Source organism: Mobula hypostoma, chromosome 30 (genome assembly GCF_963921235.1).
Source record: "Mobula hypostoma chromosome 30, sMobHyp1.1, whole genome shotgun sequence".
NCBI classification, from domain to species: domain Eukaryota; kingdom Metazoa; phylum Chordata; class Chondrichthyes; order Myliobatiformes; family Myliobatidae; genus Mobula; species Mobula hypostoma.
The window spans coordinates 11,638,565-11,662,698 of NC_086126.1; the positions used below are offsets into that span (position 1 = coordinate 11,638,565).

Below are 24,134 nucleotides of genomic sequence, written 5' to 3' on the forward strand. Positions count from 1 at the left end.
GGAGCCGTCCGGAGAAACCGACTCCGAGTTAAGATCACAGGGAAGCAAACTTCCTGAAACTCGTCCGGCGCCGAGAACTTCACCGGCAGTGACAAGAGGAAAAGTTTTAACTTCAAGTCAAATAAGTTATTTTCTCTCTCTCTCTCTCTCCCTCCGATTTCGTGGAAGAATTTCCAGCGGGGCGGCTGGGTGGCGGACGAGAACTTTATTTATTTCAACCTGACAATTCTGAAGGTTTGTTATTTTTTTGCGGGAAGTTTGAGCACACACAGAGAGATAGAGAGAGAGAGGAGGAGGGGCTACACTCTTAAAGAAAGTCTTCCCCGGTGGAGATTGTCCCGAGTGGATGTAGTTCTGAAGTCGCCCGAGGCTGGGAGGAGATCTGCGCTCTCCATGAGGCGGTAGAGTGCTTCTTGCTGGCAGGAGGAAGGGATTTGTGGCGGGCTCTTGTTCCCCGAGCTGGGGAGGGACGAAATGGAGATGGTTCTAAACAGGTAGGAGGCCGAGAGCGAGATCTTCCTCCATCCCTGATGGAGCCTTTGAGGAACATATTCGGGAGAGCCACCTGGAACTCTCCGAAGTCCCCCGTGGCCGAGGACGCCGAGGCGGCGTACGTCAACCCCATCTGGACGGCCCTGTTCGACTACGAGGCCCACGCCACCGACGAGCTCACCCTGCGCAAGGGCGACCGGGTGGAGATCCTCTCCAAGGACTCGGCCATCTCCGGCGACGAGGGCTGGTGGGCGGGTAAGCTGCACAACCGGGTGGGCATCTTCCCGGCCAACTACGTGTCCTTCAAGCCGGCCGGCTTCGCCAAGCTGCCCGGCGGCCAGGCGGAGGAGCTGCCCACCCCGCGGGAAGTGGCCTTCGGCGAGCTGACCCTCCAGGAGGTGATCGGGGTCGGGGGCTTCGGCAAAGTGTACCGTGCCACCTGGAGGGGCCGGCTGGTGGCTGTGAAGGCCGCCAGGCAGGACCCCGACGAGGACATCAGCACCACGGCCCAGAGCGTCAAGCAGGAGGCACGGCTGTTCGCCATGCTCAGGCACCTCAACATCATCGGGCTGATGGGCGTCTGCCTGCAGGAGCCCAACCTCTGCCTGGTCATGGAGTACGCGTCGGGAGGGGCGCTGAACCGGGCCCTGGCCGGCCGCCGGATCCCGCCCCACGTCCTGGTCAACTGGGCCGTGCAGATCAGCCAGGGCATGAAGTACCTCCACGACGAAGCCATCGTCCCGGTCATCCATCGGGACCTCAAGTCCAACAACGGTAAGGAGCTGGGGTCTGGGGCTGGGCGGGGATGGGGCCGCACCCGTTTGCCGCCGGGCGCTGGCGGTTGAATTACTCGGAGTTTGCATTTTCCTGCCGCGCGTGCACTGCAACGGGTGGTCCGCGTTGAACGAGGTTGTGCGGAGGGCACGAACGTTGTGGTGGTGCAACTCTGCATCCGGTTGGGTTGTTCTGTGATTGTGCAAAACTTGCAGAGGCTGGACGTCTATTGTGTGTTGACGTCTCCCCAGGATAGTGTACCCCAGTGTTCATAGTGACAGACCCGTCCCCACCGGTACCGTACCCCAGTGTTCATAGTGACAGACCCGTCCCCACCGGTACCGTACCCCAGTGTTTATAGTGACAGACCCGTCCCCACCGGTACCATACCCCAGTGTTTATAGTGACAGACCCGTCCTCACCGGTACCGTACCCCAGTGTTTATAGTGACAGACCCGTCCCCACCGGTACCGTACCCCCAGTGTTCATAGTGACAGACCCGTCCCCACCGGTACCGTACCCCAGTGTTTATAGTGACAGACCCGTCCCCACCGGTACCGTACCCCAGTGTTCATAGTGACAGACCCATCCCCACCGGTACCGTACCCCAGTGTTATACAGTGACAGACCCATCCCCACCGGTACCGTACCCCATTGTTTATAGTGACAGACCCATCTCCACCGGTACCGTACCCCAGTGTTATACAGTGACAGACCCGTCCCCACCGGTACCGTACCCCAGTGTTATACAGTGACAGACCCATCCCCACCGGTACCGTACCCCAGTGTTTATAGTGACAGACCTGTCCCCACCGGTACGATACCCTGGTGTTATACAGTGACAGACCCGTCCCCACCGGTACCGTACCCCGGTGTTTATAGTGACAGACCCGTCCCCACCGGTACCATACCCCAGTGTTTATAGTGACAGACCCGTCCCCACCGGTACCGTACCCCAGTGTTTATAGTGACAGACCCGTCCCCACCGGTACCGTACCCCAGTGTTCATAGTGACAGACCCGTCCCCACCGGTACCGTACCCCAGTGTTCATAGTGACAGACCCGTCCCCACCGGTACCGTACCCCAGTGTTCATAGTGACAGACCCGTCCCCACCGGTACCGTACCCCAGTGTTTATAGTGACAGACCCGTCCCCACCGGTACCATACCCCAGTGTTTATAGTGACAGACCCGTCCTCACCGGTACCGTACCCCAGTGTTTATAGTGACAGACCCGTCCCCACCGGTACCGTACCCCCAGTGTTCATAGTGACAGACCCGTCCCCACCGGTACCGTACCCCAGTGTTTATAGTGACAGACCCGTCCCCACCGGTACCGTACCCCAGTGTTCATAGTGACAGACCCATCCCCACCGGTACCGTACCCCAGTGTTATACAGTGACAGACCCATCCCCACCGGTACCGTACCCCATTGTTTATAGTGACAGACCCATCTCCACCGGTACCGTACCCCAGTGTTATACAGTGACAGACCCGTCCCCACCGGTACCGTACCCCAGTGTTATACAGTGACAGACCCATCCCCACCGGTACCGTACCCCAGTGTTTATAGTGACAGACCTGTCCCCACCGGTACGATACCCTGGTGTTATACAGTGACAGACCCGTCCCCACCGGTACCGTACCCCGGTGTTTATAGTGACAGACCCGTCCCCACCGGTACCGTACCCCAGTGTTTATAGTGACAGACCCGTCCCAACCGGTACTGAACCCCAGTGTTACACAGTGACAGACCCGTCCCGACCGGTACCGTACCCCAGTGTTTATAGTGACAGACCCGTCCCCACCGGTACCGTACCCCAGTGTTCATAGTGACAGACCCGTCCCCACCGGTACCATACCCCGGTGTCATACAGTGACAGACCCGTCCCCACCGGTACTGTACCCCGGTGTTTATAGTGACAGACCCGTCCCCACCGGTACCGTACCCCAGTGTTTATAGTGACAGACCCGTCCCCACCGGTACCGTACCCCAGTGTTCATAGTGACAGACCCATCCCCACCGGTACCGTACCCCAGTGTTTATAGTGACAGACCCGTCCCCACCGGTACCGTACCGCAGTGTTTATAGTGACAGACCCATCCCCACCGGTACCGTACCCCGGTGTCACACAGTGACAGACCCGTCCCCACCGGTACCGTACCCCGGTGTTATACAGTGACAGACCCATCCCCACCGGTACCGTACCCCGGTGTTATACAGTGACAGACCTGTCCCCACCAGTACCGTACCCCGGTGTCACACAGTGACAGACCCGTCCCCACCAGTACCGTACCCCAGTGTTTATAGTGACAGACCCATCCCCACCGGTGCCGTACCCCAGTGTTTATAGTGACAGACCTGTCCCCACCGGTACCATACCCTGGTGTTATACAGTGACAGACCCATCCCCACCGGTACCGTACCCCGGTGTTATACAGTGACAGACCCGTCCCCACCGGTACCGTACCCCAGTGTTTATAGTGACAGACCCGTCCCTACCGGTACCGTACCCCGGTGTTATACAGTGACAGACCCGTCCCCACCGGTACCGTACCCCAGTGTTTATAGTGACAGACCCGTCCCCACCGGTACCGTACCCCAGTGTTTATAGTGACAGACCCGTCCCCACCAGTACCGTACCCCAGTGTTATACAGTGACAGACCCGTCCCCACCGGTACCGTACCCCAGTGTTTATAGTGACAGACCCGTCCCCACCGGTACCATACCCTGGTGTTATACAGTGACAGACCCATCCCCACCGGTACCGTACCCCAGTGTTATACAGTGACAGACCCGTCCCCACCGGTACCGTACCCCAGTGTTATACAGTGACAGACCCGTCCCCACCGGTACCGTACCCCAGTGTTATACAGTGACAGACCCGTCCCCACCGGTACCGTACCCCAGTGTTTATAGTGACAGACCCGTCCCCACCGGTACCGTACCCCAGTGTTTATAGTGACAGACCCGTCCCCACCGGTACCGTACCCCAGTGTTTATAGTGACAGACCTGTCCCCACCGGTACCGTACCCCGGTGTCACACAGTGACAGACCCGTCCCAACCGGTACCGTACCCCAGTGTTATACACTGACAGACCCGTCCCCACCGGTACCGTACCCCAGTGTTATACAGTGACAGACCCGTCCCCACCGGTACCGTACCCCAGTGTTTATAGTGACAGACCCGTCCCCACCGGTACTGTACCCCAGTGTCACACAGTGACAGACCCGTCCCCACCGGTACTGTACCCCGGTGTTTATAGTGACAGACCCGTCCCCACCGGTACCGTACCCCAGTGTTTATAGTGACAGACCTGTCCCCACCGGTACCGTACCCCGGTGTCACACAGTGACAGACCCGTCCCAACCGGTACCGAACCCCAGTGTTATACAGTGACAGATCCGTCCCCACCGGTACCGTACCCCAGTGTTACACAGTGACAGACCCGTCCCGACCGGTACCGTACCCCAGTGTTTATTGTGACAGACCCGTCCCCACCGGTACCGTACCCCAGTGTTCATAGTGACAGAACCATCCCCACCGGTACCGTACCCCAGTGTCACACAGTGACAGACCCGTCCCGACCGGTACCGTACCCCGGTGTTATACAGTGACAGACCTGTCCCCACCGGTACCGTACCCCAGTGTTTATGGTGACAGACCCGTCCCCACCGGTACCGTACCCCGGTGTTATACAGTGACAGACCAGTTCCCACCGGTACCGTACCCCAGTGTTTATAGTGACAGACCCATCCCCACCGGTACCGTACCCTAATGTCACACAGTGACAGACCCGTCCCCACCGGTACCGTACCCCGGTGTTTATAGTGACAGACCCGTCCCCACCGGTACCGTACCCCAGTGTTCATAGTGACAGACCCGTCCCCACCGGTACCGTACCCCAGTGTTATACAGTGACAGACCCGTCCCCACCGGTACCGTACCCCGGTGTTTATAGTGACAGACCCGTCCCCACCGGTACCATACCCCAGTGTTCATAGTGACAGACCCGTCCCCACCGGTACCATACCCCAGTGTTATACAGTGACAGACCCGTCCCCACCGGTACCGTACCCCGGTGTTCATAGTGACAGACCCGTCCCCACCGGTACCGTACCCCAGTGTTATACAGTGACAGACCCGTCCCCGCCGGTACCGTACCCCAGTGTTATACAGTGACAGACCCATCCCCACCGGTACCGTACCCCAGTGTTTATAGTGACAGACCTGTCCCCACCGGTACCGTACCCCAGTGTTTATAGTGACAGACCCATCCCCACCGGTACCGTACCCCAGTGTCTATAGTGACAGACCTGTCCCCACCGGTACCGTACCCCAGTGTTTATAGTGACAGACCCATCCCCACCGGTACCGTACCCCAGTGTTTATAGTGACAGACCTGTCCCCACCGGTACCGTACCCCAGTGTTTATAGTGACAGACCCATCCCCACCGGTACCGTACCCCGGTGTTATACAGTGACAGACCCGTCCCCACCGGTACCGTACCCCAGTGTTATACAGTGACAGACCCGTCCCCACCGGTACCGTACCCCAGTGTTTATAGTGACAGACCCGTCCCCACCGGTACTGTACCCCGGTGTTTATAGTGACAGACCCGTCCCCACCGGTACCGTACCCCAGTGTTTATAGTGACAGACCTGTCCCCACCGGTACCGTACCCCGGTGTCACACAGTGACAGACCCGTCCCAACCGGTACCGAACCCCAGTGTTACACAGTGACAGACCCGTCCCGACCGGTACCGTACCCCAGTGTTTATAGTGACAGACCCGTCCCCACCGGTACCGTACCCCAGTGTTCATAGTGACAGAACCATCCCCACCGGTACCGTACCCCAGTGTTTATAGTGACAGACCCGTCCGCACCGGTACCGTACCCCGGTGTTATACAGTGACAGACCAGTCCCCACCGGTACCGTACCCCAGTGTTTATAGTGACAGACCCATCCCCACCGGTACCGTACCCTAATGTCACACAGTGACAGACCCGTCCCCACCGGTACCGTACCCCAGTGTTACACAGTGACAGACCCATCCCCACCGGTACCGTACCCCGGTGTTTATAGTGACAGACCCGTCCCCACCGGTACCATACCCCAGTGTTCATAGTGACAGACCCGTCCCCACCGGTACCGTACCCCAGTGTTATACAGTGACAGACCCGTCCCCACCGGTACCGTACCCCAGTGTTATACAGTGATAGACCCATCCCCACCGGTACCGTACCCCGGTGTCACACAGTGACAGACCCGTCCCCACCGGTACCGTACCCCAGTGTTACACAGTGACAGACCCATCCCCACCGGTACCGTACCCCGGTGTTTATAGTGACAGACCCGTCCCCACCGGTACCATACCCCAGTGTTCATAGTGACAGACCCGTCCCCACCGGTACCGTACCCCAGTGTTATACAGTGACAGACCCGTCCCCACCGGTACCGTACCCCAGTGTTATACAGTGATAGACCCGTCCCCACCGGTACCGTACCCCGGTGTTATACAGTGATAGACCCGTCCCCACCGGTACCGTACCCCGGTGTTATACAGTGATAGACCCGTCCCCACCGGTACTGTACCCCGGTGTCACACAGTGACAGACCCGTCCCCACCAGTTCTGTGTCGTGATATTTAAAGGTAGCAGTTTCCTCTGTATTGTACACCAGTTCCACAGACTGACAGACTTGTTCCCCTCCAGCAAAAAGTGACAGAAAAACAAACATAGAAACATAGGAAACCTGCAGCACAATTCAGGCCCTTCGGCCCACAAAGCTGTGCTGAACATGTCCTTACCTTAGCACTACCCAGGCTTGCCCATAGCCCTCTATTTTTCTAAGCTCCATGTACTTGTCCAGGAGTCTCTTCAAACACCTTATCATTTCCACCTCCACTACCGCCGCTGGCAGCCCATTCCACTCATCCAGCACTCTCTGCGTAAAAAACTTACCCCTGACATCTCCTCTGTACCTACTTCCAAGCACCTTAAACTATGACCCTCGTGCTAGTCGTTTCAGCCCTGGGGAAAAGCCTCTGACTATCCACACGATGAATGCCTCTCATCACCTTATACACCTCTTTCAGGTCACCTCTTATCCTCCGTCACTCCATGGAGAAAAGGCCGAGTTCACTCAACCTATTCTCATAAGGCATGCTCCCCAATCCAGGCAACATCCTTGTAAATCTCCTCTGCACCCTTTCTATAGTTTCCACATCCTTCCTGTAGTGAGGCGACCAGAATTGAGCACAGTACTCCAAGTGGGGTCTGACCAGGGTCCTATACAGCTGCAACATTACCTCTCGGCTCTTAAACTCAATCCCGCGGTTGATGAAGGCCAATACACCGTATGCCTTCTTAACCACAGAGTCAACCTGTGTAGCAGCTTTGAGTGTCCTATGGACTCAGACCCCAAGATCCCTCTGATCCTCCACACTGCCAAGAGTCTTACCATTAATACTATATTCTGCCATCATATTTGACCTACCAAAATGAACCACCTCACACTTACCTGGGTTGAACTCCATCTGCCACTTCTCAGCCCAGTTTTACATCCTGTAAAAACTGATCAGGTGAGGCGGTATCTGTGGAGATAGAAGCAAAGTTAAGATTTCACATGGATGTGTTTCTGTGATGGTTGGAAATGAGAGGGTGAGGAGTGACAAGTGAACAGTTTTCAGGGAGGTTCCCCTAATTCTGTTGTCTCCCTCCGGGGGCGAGTGTTCCTTCCGGCTGAGCTGCCTTGAGGAGCTATTAGTTGAGGGCGATGAGGCAAAGGAGGAGGGCGAAAAGTAGGTTGCAGCAGTTGGCTGCAAAATTCATCAAGTTAGACTGGAGGGAAATAACAGACGGTAGGACGTTGCAGAGAGAAAAAAACTGAATTAACTTTCTGGGTTCAGGAATGTCCTGAGTCACAAACAGGAAAGGCTGGGCATCTGAAGTTGTTGGATGTTACACTGAGTTCCCTCCCAACCACTGAGCACTTCTACATGAAGCGCTGTCGTAAGAGAGCAGCATCCATCATCAGAGACCCCCACCATCCAGGTCGTGCTCTTTTCTCGCTGCTGCCATCAGATAGAAGGTACAAGAGCCTCAGGACTCGCACCACCAGGTTCAGGAACAGTTACTACCCCTCGACCATCAGGCTCTTGAACAAAAGGGGATAACTACACTCACTTGCCCATCCACTGAGATGTTCCCAAATCCAATGATCTCACTTTAAGGACTCTTTATCTCACGGTCTCATTATTTATATTTGCATTTGCACAGTTTGTTGTCTTCTGCACTCTGGTTGATCTTTCATTGATCCTGTTTACAGTTACTATTCTATAGATTTGCTGAGGATGCCCGCAGGAAAATGAACCTCTAGTTTGTATGTGTACTCTGATACTAAAATTTACTTTGAACTTTGAATGTCCTGAAATGGTCACAAACAGAACTGGCTGGGTATCTGAAGTAGTCACATACCGGACTGGGTATTTGAACTGGTCACAAACAGGACCGACTGGGTATCTGCAGTGGTCACATACAGGACTGAGTATCTGAACTGGTCACAAACAGGACTGGTGGGTATCTGATGTGGTTGGATTCTGCACAGAGCTCCAAGCTGTAGATGCGATGCTATTCCTCGAGCTGAGTTTTATTGTCATTGGCAGGTTTTCATCACTTGTTCTTGCATGGAAGCAGTATGTGTGTCACCTGTTTGGTCTCTGCCTTGTCACAGCAGCAGCCTTTGTGCTCTCAAACCCCACCCTTCCCTGCCGCTCAAAACACCTGCGTTTACTCCCTAACAAAGATTCGTCAATCTGAAATATCAACCCTGCTTCCTCCTCCGCGGCCGCTGCCCAACCTCCTGGGCACTCTCAGCTTCTTCTGCACTCTGCTTCATCGAGCGCCGTCCTGCTCCATCCGACAGGAGCAGGCCATCCCCGTGGCCAAACGTTATAATTCCCATTCCCATTCTCGTTCTGACACGGCCTCCTCTTGTGCCATGATGAGGCCACCAGCAGGGTGAAAGAGCAGCACCTTATATTCCATCTGGGTAGCCTCCAGCCTAATGGTATAAGTATCAATTTCTCCTTCCAGTTTTGAAAAGAAATTTCCCCCCCAACCCACCACCTTCTATTCCCCACTGTGGCCTCTTACCTCTTCTCACTTGCCTACCACCTCCCCTTGGTGACTTCCTTCCTATTCTCCTACGGTCCACTCTCCTCTCCTATCAGATTCCTTCTTCTCCAGCTCTTGACCTTTCCCACCCACCTGGCTTCACCTGTCACCTTCTAGCTACCCTTGATCCACTTCCCCAACCTTTTTTATTCTGGTGCCTTCCTCCTCAGTCGTGAAGTTGGGTCTTGGCCCAAAATGTTGACTCATTTCCACAGATGCTGCCTGACCTGCTGGGTTCTTCCAGCATTTTGTCTGTGTTGCCAGCATCAACAGACTTTCTTGTGCTTTTGCCTTCTGTCGTCATCGCTGTAAATCCACGTCACTTGTTATAGGTTTAATATTGTCACGTGCACCAAGAAAGAGTAAAAAAACTCTTTTGTCTGCCCTGCGATCAGGCCATACATAATTACACTGAGGGCGTGAAAACAGTGCGGCACCGACAATCACCAGTTAGCGTTTGATTCCCCGCCGCTGCCCGTAAGGAGTTTGCACGTCCTCCCTGTGACCGCGTGGGTTTCCTCCGGGTGCTCTGGTTTCCTCCCACAGTCCAGAGGCCTGCCGGCTAGGGTGAGTGAGTTGTGGGCGTGCTGCGCTGGTGCTGGAAGCGTGGCGACATTTGCGGGCTGCCCATAACATTCCACGCGGACTTGATTTGGTATCGGAATCAGGTTTAATTACACCAGCATTTGCCATGAAATGTGTTGTTTTTGCCACACCAGTACATAATAACTTTTTAAAAACTGAATTGTTGTAAGCATTGGGTATATTTAAGGCAGAGGTTGATAGATTTCTGATTGGTCAGGGCATGAAGGGATACGGGGAGAAGACAGGAGATAGGGGCTGAGAGGGAAAATGGATCAGCCATGATGAAATGGTGGAGCAGACTCGATGGGCCAAATGGCCTAATTCTGCTCCTGTAACCATATAACCATATACCAATTACAGCATGGAAACAGGCCATCTCGGGCCTTCTAGTCTGTGCCGAACTCTTACTCGCACCTAGTCCCACAGACCTGCACTCAGCCCATAACCCTCCATTCCTTTCCTGCCCATATATCTATCCAATTTAACTTTAAATGACAACATCGAACCTGCCTCAACCACTTCTGCTGGAAGCTCGTTCCACACAGCCACCACTCTCTGAGTAAAGAAGTTCCCCCTCATGTTACCCCTAAACTTTTGTCCTTTAACTCTCAACTCATGTCCTCTTGTTTGAATCTCCCCCACTCTCAATGGAAAGAGCCTATCCACGTCAACTCTGTCTATCCTCCTCATAATTTTAAACACCTCTATCAAGTCCCCCCTCAACCTTCTACGCTCCAAAGAATAAAGACCCAACTTGTTCAACCTTTCTCTGTAACTTAGGAGATGAAACCCAGGTAACATTCTAGTAAATCTTCTCTGTACTCTCTCAATTTTGTTGACATCTTTCCTATAATTCGGTGACCAGAACTGTACATAATACTCCAGATTTGGCCTCACCAATGCCTTGTACAATTTCAACATTACATCCCAACTCCTATACTCAATGCTCTGATTAATAAAGGCCAGCATACCAAAAGCTTTCTTCACCAACCTCTCCACATGAGATTCCACCTTCAGGGAACTATGCACCATTATTCCTAGATCCCTCTGTTCTACTGCATTCTTCAATGCTCTACCATTTACCATGTATGTCCTATGTCCTATGGTCTTAAATATACGTTATATAAGAAAGTTAAATTAAATAAGGAGTGCAAAAACAGAAATAAAACAGTAGTGAGGTAGTGTTCATGGGTTGAGAGATCAGATAGCAGAGGGGAAGAAGCTGTTCCTGAATCGTTGAGTGTGTGTCTTCAGGCTCCTGTACCTCCTCCCTGATGGTAGCAATGAGAAGAGGGCATGTCCTGGGTGATGGGGGTCCTTAATGATGGACGCTGCCTTTTTGAGGCATTGCTCCTTGAAGATGTCCTGAATACTACGGAGGCTGGTGCCCATGATGGAGCTGACTGAGTTTACAACTCCCTGCAGCTTACTTTGATCCTGTGCAGTAGCCCTCCCCCCTCCATCCCTCACCAGACGAGACGGTGACACAAAACGACACATTCCTCTGTATATTTTGGTGTGCACGTGACAAATAAAGCTAATCTTTTATCTCTCTCTCTTTACACGGAGGGAGGAAAAAGAAAGAAACAGATTGCAGTTGCACAGACTGTAACCGAGGGACCGTGATGGGGTAGATTTGGAGATCCACTGTTCTTCGTTAGCCCTTTGAGAGATCCACTCAACAGTTTATAGCAGCCAATGGAATCTGTCCTCGAGTCAGGTGGTACGTTTTGCTATCCAATGGGGCAAGGCCGGCCGGTGGTGTAGTGGCATCAGCACCGGGCTTCGAGCCTAGTGGTCCCGGGTTCGAATCCCGCCGGCTCCTTGCGCGCTTTCTACCCTCGCTGGGTGGAGCATCGAGCTGGTGTCTCGGCCTCAGAAACGAAACAGGCGAGAAGTACTCAAGGAACAAGGAAAGCACCGGGAACAGACCGGAAAAAGAATCCAACGGGAGAGGAGAGGAGACGGAATACCCGTGTGGGAGGGACGACAGATCCTTCATTGTGCTTTCCTGGGGCCGCGGGAGGCATAGACGGAGTTAGTAGGCAGGAGGGTGGTTTGCACGATGGACGGGGTGGCGTTCGCAGTGCCCTGTGATTTCTCGAAGCCGCGGTGACGCGGCCTCCTGAGGAAGTGTCTATCCTTGCCTTGGCGCTCTGTGCTGGGGCGGAAGACCTCTGTGCGCCCCCCTCCCCACCCCGCCCCCCCCCGGCGGGGACGGCCTCCTCCAGCTCATAGCGCAGTGTCTGGCGCAACACTCTGCAGTGCCCGTGACCCAGGATTCGATTCCCGTGAGGAGTTTGCACGTTCGGCTCGTGACCGCGTGGGTTTCCCCTGGGCGCTCCCGTTCTCCCTCCTCGCCCCGCCATTCCAAAAATGTACGGCTGGGTTTAGTAACCCATGGGCGTGCTACGTTGGCACCGGAAACATAGTGAGACTTGTGGGCTCCCCCCGCCCAGCCTCCCAGCCCCCTCAGTACAAACCTCACCGGTTTGATTTTCAAAGTTCAAAAAGTTTGAAGTAAATTTATCATCACTGTTTCACCACATACAACCCTGAGGTTCATTTTCCTGTGGGCATACTCAGCAAATCTATAGTAAACAGTATCAATGAAAGATCAACCAGACTGCAGCAGACAACAAACCACAAATGCAAATATAAATAAATAGCAATAAATAACGAGAACATGAGATAAAGAGTCCTTAAAGTGAGATCATTGGTTGTGGGAGCATCTCAGTGGATGGGGAAAGTGAATTTGAGTGTAGTTAAATCACAGATAACTTGGCCGATCTACAGGAGCATAGTTATCCCATTTTATTCAGGAACCTGATGGTTGAGGGGTAATAACTGTTCCTGAACCTGGTGGTGTGAGTCCTGAGGCCCCTGTACCTCCTTCCTGATGGTTGAGGGGTAATAACTGTTCCTGAACCTGGTGGTGTGAGTCCTGAGGCCCCTGTACCTCCTTCCTGATGGTTGAGGGATAATAACTGTTCCTGAACCTGGTGGTGTGAGTCCTGAGGCTCCTGTACCTCCTTCCTGATGGTTGAGAGGTTAATAACTGTTCCTGAACCTGATGGTACGAGTCCTGAGGCTCCTGTACCTCCTCCCTGATGGTTGGGGGGGTATTAACTGTTCCTGAACCTGGTGGTGTGAGTCCTGAGGCTCCTGTACCTCCTTCCTGATGGTTGAGAGGTTAATAACTGTTCCTGAACCTGATGGTGCGAGTCCTGAGGCTCCTGTACCTCCTCCCTGATGGTTGGGGGGGTATTAACTGTTCCTGAACCTGGTGGTGTGAGTCCTGAGGCTCCTGTACCTCCTTCCTGATGGTTGAGGGGTAATAACTGTTCCTGAACCTGGTGGTGTGAGTCCTGAGGCTCCTGTACCTCCTTCCTGATGGTTGAGGGGTGATAACTGTTCCTGAACCTGGTGGTGTGAGTCCTGAGGCTCCTGTACCTCCTTCCTGATGGCTGCAGGGAGAACAGAGCCATTTGACTGTGTGCTTCGAGGGTGCGCGTGACAATAAAGCCAATCTTCTGGCCTTGCCACTCCTGCAAGTGGGAATGAGAGCTCATCCCTTTGCTTACAGCCCGTGGGGCTGAGGTCTTGGGGTTTACTGGGGCACTGGCTGGCTGCATGAATAAGCTGATTGTCACTGTGGCGTCTTTCGGCCTATCTGTGTGGGCAGCCTTTCCAGGGAGGCCCCAGCCGGCATTGTTGTAACTGGAGCTCTCTGTGGTTCTGCTGTTCCTTCCAGGGACCGCAGGGTAGCAATTAAAGATATATTTTTATAAAGGGACTCGCATCTCTTCCACGTGCCCCTGGGGCATTGCGACAAGCTCCTCGGCCCACTGAGCACTTTCTCTGAGTCACCATTGCAACGACTGGCAAACAGCAAGAGCCTGCCCGCCACAGTAAGGAAAACGGGCAGAAATTGTAGGGTCTGCGTGCGGCAAGTGCCGAAATGAAAGGGACAACATTAAAATCAGCGGCCTGTGTCCCTTTTATGGGTTTTGGCAGTTAGCAGTAGTGTGCTACGTTCTCCACCCCTCTTTTTCTTACTGTCCACTCTTTCCCATCTCTCTCCCTCCCTCTCTACGTGTGTCTGTCTGTCTGTCGCTCTCTCCCTCCCCCTCTCTGACAGAATCCCCCTCTCTCTCTCTCTCTCTCTCTCTCTCTCTGTGAGAGTCCCTGTCCCTCTCATCTCTGTCTGTCCCACTCTCCCTCCCTCTCTCTGACAGACAGTCCCTGTCTCTTTCATCTCTCTCTCTCTCTCTCTGACAGAGTCCCTGTCCCTCTCATCTCTGTCTCTCCCACTCTCTCTCCCTCTCTCTGACAGAGTCCCTGTCTCTTTCATCTCTCTGTCTCTCTCTCTCTCTGACAAACAGTCCCTGTCTCTCTGTCTCTTTCTCTCTGAGAGTCCCTGTCCCTCTCATCTCTCTCTCTCTCTCTCTGACAGACAGTCCCTGTCCCTCTGTCTGTCTGTCTCTCTCTCTCTCTCTCTCTGACAGAATCCCTGTCTCTTTCATCTCTCTGTCTCTCTCTCTCCCTGACAAACAGTCCCTGTCTCTCTGTCTCTCTGTCTCTGTCTCTCTGAGAGTCCCTGTCCCTCTCATCTCTCTCTCTCTGACAGAGTCCCTGTCTCTTTCATCTCTCTCTCTCTCATCTCTCTCTCTCTCTGACAGAATCCCTGTCTCTTTCATCTCTCTGTCTCTCTCTCTGACAGACAGTCCGTCTCTCTCATCTCTCTCTCTCTCTCTCTCTCTCTCTCTGACAGAGTCTCTCTGTCTTTCTAACAGACTCTCTCTGTCTCTAACAGAGTCCCTGTATCTCTCTCTCTGTCTCTGACTCTCTCTGACAGAGTCCCTGTATCTTTCTCTCTCTAACAGAGCCTCTCTGACAGTCCCCCTCCCTCCTTCCCTCTCTCTCTCTTTGTCTCTCTCTCTCTCTCCCTCTCTCTGAGTCTCTCTCTTGCAGTATCTCTGTTTTTCTCTTTCTGTCTTCCTTCCTCCCTCCCTCCCCCACTCTCTCTGTCTCTCTTTGTTTCTGTGTGTCTCTCCCACCCTCCGTCTCACGTGTCTTTGTCTGTCTGTCAGCCTCCCTCTCTCCTGCCAGTCCCTGCTGTGGGAGTAATGTTCGGATTTTCGGACAGAAGCCAGGGAGTGGGAACAGGCATGCCTTTCTCAAATGGGCCGTCGCTGACCGCTGGAGAACTGCCTTCGCTCAGTCACCCCAGCCCTCCACAATCCCTGTCAACTACAATTGGCCAAATGTCACATTTCCAAGTCTGCGAATGACACCAACCTAGACGAGATGATGAGCAGGGAGAGGCTTTGAGGGGACGAGTAATTGAGGGAGAGTGTGAAAGATGGCAGAAAAATATGAGTTTATCCGCTTTTAGGCACAGGATTGCAAAGTACAGGTCCTCCCCAGCTCGCAAGTGCCTGACTTATGTTCAGCCTATTCTTAACCACTGATTTGTACTGTGTGGGAACTTGTTTCGTGGCTGCTTTCCTGGGCTGTGAGCAGTTTACAATAACAGGACCCTGCCCTAATCTTGAAAGGACCCGTGTTTGTGAGATGGTGGGTCAGAGAGTGCTGGCGGTCACTGGGGACTGAGTGCTTGTTTGCCATAGCAGGGGATCCTACACTCGCCGGCCACTTTAGTAGTTACCTCCTGTACCATAGTGGCCAGTGAGTGTATGTTCATGGTCTTCTGCTGCTGTGGCCCGTCCACTTCAAGCTTTGACGTGTTGTGCGTTCAGAGATGCCCCTCTGCTCACCGCTGTTGTAACGAATGGTTATTTGAGTTACTGTCACCTTCCTGTCAGCTTGAACCCAGTCTGGCCGTTCACCTCTGACCTCTCTCATTGACAAGGCGTTTTCGCCCACAGAACTGCTGCTCACTGGATGTTTTTGTTTCTCACACCGTTCTCTGTAAACTCCAGAGACCGTTGTGCGTGAAAATCCCAGGAGATCAGAGCGGTTTCCGAGATACTCAAACCACCCCATCTGGCACCGACAATCATTTCACGATCAGAGTTACTTGGATCACTTTCCTTCCCCGTTCTGATGTTTGATCTGAACAACAACTGAACCTCTTGACCGTGTCGGCGTGCTTTTATGCACTGAGTTGCTGCCACACGATTGGCTGATGAGATATTTGCGTCAGCGAGCAGGGTGGACTGGATAAAGTGGCTGTTAGCCTTTGTTACAAGAGAGGTTCATAGGGCTTAAAGATTAGCTTTATTTCTCACATGTAGGACGAAATATAGCGTGAAATGTAGCGTCTGTGTCCGCAACAGTCCGAGGTTTGTGCTGGGGGCAGCCCGCAAGTGTCGCCATGCTTCTGGCGCCAACATAGCGCGCCCACAACTTACCGACCCTAACCTGTTGGGAGGAGACCAGAGCACCCGGAGGAAATCCATGTGGTTACAGTGAGAACCTTACAGAGAGCGGCAGGGATTGAACCCCGATTGCATTTGCTGGTGCTATGCCAACCGCTACGTTACTGTGCCAACCGCTACGTTACCGTGCCACCTAGGGCACCGAGTGAGGAAATTTGTTTGCAGCAGTAGCACAACACCTAGAGCATTGTGAACCATTTAAATCCCAGTTACATTTTGTTATCAAACTATGCATAAATTATACGGCCTTGAGATTTGTCTGCTTACAGGCAGCCACAAAGCAAGAAACCCGAGGTAACCCAGTTAACGAAAAGGACCAACCCCCAATGCTGAAAGAAAGAGAAAAAAAAAACAAATCACGCAAACAATAGAACCGAGCGACAGCATTCCAGACCAAATTGAGTCCATAGAACCAAATCCCCGGAGTAGGCCCAAGGCTCCTTACCTGTTCTGGCTATGGAGGGAATCCCGTGATCCTCGCCCAGTTGTCAAAGTCTGGTTTGTCGTCACGTGCGTGAGTACACGAGTTCAAGGGTGAATTGAAAAACTTACTTGCAGCAGCAGCACAAGAAAAAAAAAGATAAATTGTGCAGAATTCTTACGAGAAGGTACACAGTGATGCCTCCTCTACATTGGTAACTTGTGGGGGGGGGGGTTCCACTTCGTCGAGCACCTCCCCTCCATCGGCCACAAGCAGGACTTCCCAAGGGCAGAGAGTGGTGAGTGCGTGGAATGGGCTGCCGGCGACGGTGGTGGAGGCGGATACGATAGGGTCTTTTAAGAGACTCCTGGATAGGTACACGGAGCTCAGAGAAGTAGAGGGCTATGGGTAACCCTGGGTAATTTCTAAAGTAAGGACACGTTCGGCACAGCTTTGTGGGCTGAAGGGCCTGTATTATTCTATGTCGCTGTGTTTCAGACGTTTTAATTCCTGTTCTCGTTCTGGCATGTCAATCCGTGGCTTCCTCTTGTGCCAAGATGAGGTCGAGGAGCAACACCTTATATTCTGTCTTGGTAGCCTCCAACCTGATGACAGGAATATTGATTTCTCCTTCTGATTAATCAATTCCCCCCGCTTCCCCTTCCTCTATTCCCCATTCTGACCTTTCACCTCTTCTCACCTGCCTATTACTTCCCCCAGTCCCCCCCCTTCCCTTTCTCCTATGGTCCACTCTCCTGTCCTAGCAGATTGTTTCTTCTTAACATTTCCCACCTGGCTTCACCTATCACCTTCCAGCTACCTCCTACCCCTCCTTCCACATTTTTATTCAGGCATCTCCCCCCCCCAACCCCCCACCTTCCTTTCCAAGCCTAAAGAAGGGTCTCGGCCTGAAACGTCAGCTGTTTATTCATTTCCACAGATGCTGCCTGACCTGTTGAGTTCTTCCAGCATTTTGTGTGTGTTTCTTTGGATTTCCAATTACTGCCAATTTTTATCATGTTTGCCCTATCAGATTCTCTCTTCTTCAGTTCTTCCACCTATCAAATCACAGCTTAGTGTTGCTACACCACAGCTTATGGAGGATAACCAGAATAATTGTTAAACTTCAAACCAAACTATAACCATATAACAATTACAGCACGGAAACAGGCCACCTTGGCCCTTCTAATCCATGCCGAACTCTTACTCTCACCTAGTTCCACCAACCTGCACTCAGCCCATAACCCTCCATTCCTTTCCTGTCCATATATCTATCCAATTTTACTTTAAATGACAATATCGAACCTGCCTCAACCACTTCTGCTGGGAGCTCGTTCCACACAGCTACCACTCTCTGAGTAAAGAAGTTCCCCCTCATGTTACCCCTAAACTTTTGCCCCCTAACTCTCAACTCATGTCCTCTTGTTTGAATCTGCCCTACTCTCAATGGAAAAGGCAACTCTATCAATTCCCCCTCACAATTTTAAGTACCTCTATCAAGTCCCCCCTCAACCTTCTACGCTCCAAAGAATAAAGACCCAACTTGTTCAACCTTTCTCTGTAACTTAGGTACTGAAATCCAGGTAGCATTCTCGTAAATCTTCTCTGTACTCTCTCTATTTTGTTGACATCCTTCCTATAATTCGGTGTTCCCGAACTATGTCCCCTTTGAATGAGAAGTGCTTTTAAAATCAAACACTTTGGGTTTCCAGTATCTACAGACTTTTCTCGTTTTTGAAAGTTTGTACAAAACAAAACAGTCCATTGTGGTGCTAAGTGGTCATAGTGTTCCAATACTGAGAAAGTAGGGATTAGGATTTTGCAGGTTGGTCCGGGTAGCAAATGGTTGAAGTCAAAGTTCAAAGTAAATTTATAATCAGAGTACATATGTGTCACCACATACAACCCTGAGATTCATTTTCCTGCGGGCATACTCTGCAAATCTATAGAATAGTAACTGTAAACAGGATCAATGAAAGATCGACCAGAGTGCGGAAGACAACAAACCGTGCAAATGCAAATATAAATAAATAGCAATAAATAACGAGAGCATGAGATAAAGAGTCCTTAAAGTGAGATCATTGGTTGTGGGGACATCTCAATAGATGAGTGTAGTTATCCCCTTTTGTTCAAGTGCCTGATGGTTGAGGGGTAGTAACTGTTCCTGGACCTGGTGGTGCGAGTCCTGAGGCTCCTGTACCTTCTACCTGATGGCAGCAGTGAGAAGAGAGCACGGCCTGGGTGGTGGGGGTCTCTGATGATGGATGCTGCTCTCCTACGACAGTGTTTCATGTAGATGTGCTCAATGGTTGGGAGGGCTTTACCGGCGACGTACTGGGCTGAATCCACTGCCTTTTGTAGGATTTTCCATTCGAGGGCATTGGTGTTTCCATGCCAACCAGTCAATGTACCCTCCATTACACATCTATAGAAGTTTGTCAAAGTTTTAAATGGAAAGAAGCTGTTCTTGAGCTTGTTCGAGAGTGGGTCTTCACGCTTCCGTAACACCTGTGAGAAGATTGCATGGGCCAGATGATGGAGATCTTTGATGATAGATATCCCCGGCATGCTCAATTTGCTGAAAGAGGAGAGAGGAGACGAGATCTCTATTCTGCAGAGTTTAGGGGAAGGGATTGTACGGAATTCTTTAAAGGCGTGATAGGCTGCTGGCAAGGAGTATGGTGCCTGAGCCTTGGACCAGCGGAGCACAGTCTCAGAACGGGAAGTCAGCTGGTTACGGTTCAGTTGAGGAGGAATGGCTTCACTCTAGAATCTCAGTCGGTGAGACCTCTGAACGTGAAAGCAATCGAAGAACAAGGGGACATTGCTGGGGAAAAAAAAAAGGCCTGCAAAGTGTAGTATGGGCTTAGCCCCCCGATCCGGGTCACGTGAAGCCGTGGGAGCAGGTGCAGATCACAAGACCCGGTTCGGGCAGACTATCTCTGAAGAGTATTGATAACGGCCGGGGGTGTCACCCATCTTGTAAGGACGCTGGGCCAGCAGGCGGCAAATGCAGACCACTTCTGTAGAGAGATCTGCCAGGAGCAATCATGGTCATGAGACCGTGATCGCCCACGTCATGTGACATGGCGCACAATGATGACGTCATAGGGTACGGCACGTAATGATGGTGTCATTCAACGTGGCACCGAACGAGCGAGCCGTTAGGCTTACCGCAAGCCAGCGTTTTCCACTGAGGTGGGGGCGAGACGAGAACTAGGAGTCATAGGCGAAGGTTGAAAGGTGAAATATTTAAGGGGAACCTGAGGGGTTGCTTCTGCACTTTAGGGAGCGGTGTGAGTGCGAAGTGGGTGTGGGTTCAACGTTTAAGAAGGTTGAATAAGAACGTGGAGGGCCGTGGTCCAGGTGTGGGTTGATGGGACAAGGAAGAATGACAGTTCAGTACAGACTAGTTGGGCCGAAAGGCCTCTTTCTTTGCTGTAGCGCTCTAAGACTCTTGAGTTAGACAACCAATGGACAGGAATTGACCATTTGACTTGCTGCCGTGTCCAGCCTTCATCTTCAACTTTGGGTGGTACAATATCTATCCTGCCCCTTCTGAATTGCCCCCCAGAAACTCCAGCCATAGCTGTTCTGCCATCGTCCCTGCTAGTGTCCCCTTGCAATCAACTTCAGCCAGCTTCTATCTTTGCGAATCACAAGACGGTTAATCCTAAGGTTTGAGCTCAGATCTCCTCGTGACACGTTAGGTTTGAATTCAGTAATTGATAAGTCACCAGGACTAGTAATAGTTAGTGTAAAACTATTGGATTGTTTTAAAAAAACTCCATCAGGTTCACTATTGCCCTTCAGGGAATGATTGACACCCCCCCCCCCCACCCCAACCAGGTCACTTATACATATAGAACATTTTAGCTCAGAATTGGCCCTCTGGACCATGGTGTTGTGCTGACTTTTTAACCTACTCTAAGATCAATCTAACCCTTTTGTCCTACATAGCCCTCCATTTTTCTATCATCTATTTGCCAATTTACAAGTCTCTTAAACATCCCTGATGTATCTTCCTCCTGGCAGCACATTCCATGCACCCACTGATCTCCCTGTAAAAAAAACAACTTACCTCTGACATTCCCCCCCCCCCACACACAACTATTTCCTCCAATCACCTTGAAATTATAGTTTTGTGAATATGTGGAACTCTTGTTCGAGCCAGTTCAGGTCAGTGGCCAGTCCAGGAGCCCTGATGGTTGCGGGCCACAGCCATCAGGCCAGTTCGGCCCTGAAGCGAGGGCCAATGGTTGCAGGCCACGGAGTCAGTTCAGTGCAGAGGCAAGCGAAGCCTCGCAGAGTAGTAAGCTGAACACTGGTTCGCCCTTGGCCCTCAGCCTCGGCATCAGAAGAAATGGAGTGGGACTGGTTAGAAGGCCCTAGAAAGAATCAGTGCAAACAGGATGGGTCAAAAAGCCTCTTTCTTTCTCTCTTTCTGTAGTAATGCTTGAATGTATAGTGTGCACTTGTGCCTGTCTGTCTAACGAATTAGTCCAGGATGATCTTATCTGTTTTGACTCCAAATTGTGTCAATCTGGAGGAAGTGCCGTTGGTTCGGGTCGGCAGGATACTAAAGCGGACTCCTGTTTAGTTAGGCTGTCAAAGGTGACGGGGAGAAGGCAGGAGAATGGGAGTTGAGAGGGATAATAAATCAGCCATGAACAAATTCGGGGCGGTTAGCGTAACCTGTTAACGCGACAGCAACCCGGATTCAGTTCTCCCGCTGCCCGTAAGGAGATTGTTCGTTCTCCCCGTGACAGTGTGCATTCCCCCCACGTTCCAAAGGCGTACCCGCTAGTAGGTTGAGAGCGGCTTCGGGCTGGGCGGCGAAATCTGGGCCTGGGGCGCGTCGCTGGGCGGCGTGGTCTAGGCCCGGAGCCTTTCGCAACGGCGGTGCCCGGGTCCCGGGGCGAGGTCCCATACGCTGTTTAGACAGTTTAAACGGCGGCCCAGATCAGAGGTGAGCGCCGACTTCACTCGCTTCCGCGACGTTCTCACCTCTCTCCAGGGTGCCGGAGCCCTCCGCTGTTCTGTCATTTGGTCAATTTAAACGCCGGCCCAGATCAACTGAAAAGACCGGGTGTCGGGGTCAGGGGCGAGAGCCGATTTTGCTCGATCTCCACGGTGGTCACTCCCATCTCTCTCCATGGCGCTGACGCTACGAAATCTGCCCCGGCTGCTGTGCTCCGTGCCCGCTAATATGATGAACTGATAGTGAGGCTTCGGGCCTACTCCGGAGTTCAGATTTGAGGAGGCAATCTTGTCGTTGGCTTCTGTTGTTTGCGTGATTTGTTTTTTTTTTCTTTCTCTTGCGTATCGGGTGTTGGTCTTAAATTTTTTAAATTTTTTTCTTTGATTGGGTTCTTTCGGGTTTCTTGCTTCGTGGCTTCCCGTAAACAGACAAATCTCAAGGTTGTAGAATTTTGATAATAAATGTACAACACTTTGAAATCTCTCACTACGGACTGTCCAGCCTTTGGTGAAGTTTGGAGACGGAGCTGCAGAAACAAGTTTACCAGGAGTGTATTGTTCTTGACTGCGTTGCCGAATAGCTTAGTAGTTTGCTGCATATCCCAAGAGTTCCCGTCAGTTCCTGGCTGTTGCTTCCTGCATCGCCCTCCTCCCAGGAGAGCAGATTCCACAGGCGCCAATCATTCCAGCAGTCCCTGAGGCCGTTCCTTCCAGCATTTGCCCAAGTTGTGTCCTCAACCCCGGGGGACTGGCTCAGGAGCTGGGGACCTGTGGGCCGATGCTCTAGCACGTGGGAGAGTCAGTCCTCAGGGTGTTCTTGGGAGAGACCGTAGGACCGCAAGACACAGGGTATTCGTCCCGTCAAGTCCCTGTTGTCACCTTGAAGGGCAACCTGACGATCGGTGCGGTTGGAAGCACATCTGTGCTCTTCAATCAGGTGGTGTCGACGGTTTGCGTCTGTGTGTGTGTGCGCGCGCGCATGTCTGTCTATCTGTCTATCTATCTAAATATATATATGTATGTTATCTGCATATCTCTATCTCAATCTCTCTCTCTCTATCTCTCTCTATCTATCTCTGTGTCTCTCTCTATCTCTCTCTCATCTTTCTCTCTATTTAAACAGGCCCTCCACCCCCCGCTGATTTAACCCTAGCCTAGTCACCGGACAGTTTACAACGACCAATTAACCTACCAACCAGCACGTCTTTGGGCTGTGGGAGGAAACGAGAGCGCGTGGAGGAAACCCACACGGTCGGGGGAGGACGTGCAAACTTCTTACAGATGGAGCTCTGAACTCCGAGGCCCCCGCACAGTAACAGCGGTGTCCCAACTTGCACCCAGCTCCACAAACCCGTCAAACCGTGAGATCACCCACCCACACGGATTTCTGATAACCAACGAACCAAACCTTTGAAAAAAAATCCCTCCCCGCATTTCAGATCTTCCTCAACCATCAGAAGTTCAAGTTCAAAGCAAATTTATTTTCCAAAATATGTATGTATCACCTGTGGAATCAGTTCAGAGTTGAGGTGGGTGAAGTTATCCACATTGGTCCGGGGGCCTGATGGTTGAGGGGTGATAACGGTTCCTGAACCTGGTGGTGCGGGACCTGAGGCTCCTGTACCTCCTTCCTGATGGCTGAGGGGTGATAACGGTTCCTGAACCTGGTGGTGCGGGACCTGAGGCTCCTGTACCTCCTTCCTGATGGCTGAGGGGTGATAACGGTTCCTGAACCTGGTGGTGCGGGACCTGAGGCTCCTGTACCTCCTTCCTGATGGTTGAGGGGTGATAACTGTTCCTGAACCTGGTGGTGCGGGACCTGAGGCTCCTGTACCTCCTTCCTGATGGCTGAGGGGTGATAACGGTTCCTGAACTTGGTGGTGCGGGACCTGAGGCTCCTGTACCTCCTTCCTGATGGTTGAGGGGTGATAGCTGTTCCTGAACTTGGTGGTGCGGGACCTGAGGCTCCTGTACCTCCTTCCTGATGGCTGAGGGGTGATAGCCGTTCCTGAACTTGGTGGTGCGGGACCTGAGGCTCCTGTACCTCCTTCCTGATGGTTGAGGGGTGATAGCCGTTCCTGAACTTGGTGGTGCGGGACCTGAGGCTCCTGTACCTCCTTCCTGATGGTTGAGGGGTGATAGCCGTTCCTGAACTTGGTGGTGCGGGACCTGAGGCTCCTGTACCTCCTTCCTGATGGCTGAGGGGTGATAACGGTTCCTGAACCTGGTGGTGCGGGACCTGAGGCTCCTGTACCTCCTTCCTGATGGCTGAGGGGTGATAGCCGTTCCTGA

The 24,134-nt window shown here is 52.4% G+C and overlaps 1 protein-coding gene across 1 annotated transcript in view; it reads left to right on the top strand.

Annotated features, from left to right (window-relative positions):
- The first annotated feature begins 400 nt into the window (after window positions 1-400).
- LOC134339623 (mitogen-activated protein kinase kinase kinase 11-like) overlaps window positions 401-24,134 on the top strand; it is a 108,469-nt gene continuing 84,735 nt past the window's right edge. The window contains exon 1 of the mRNA XM_063036302.1: window positions 401-1,266. Within this exon, the coding sequence (XP_062892372.1) occupies window positions 531-1,266 (736 nt within the window). The 5' untranslated portion in view covers window positions 401-530. The remainder of the gene's footprint in view (window positions 1,267-24,134) is intronic.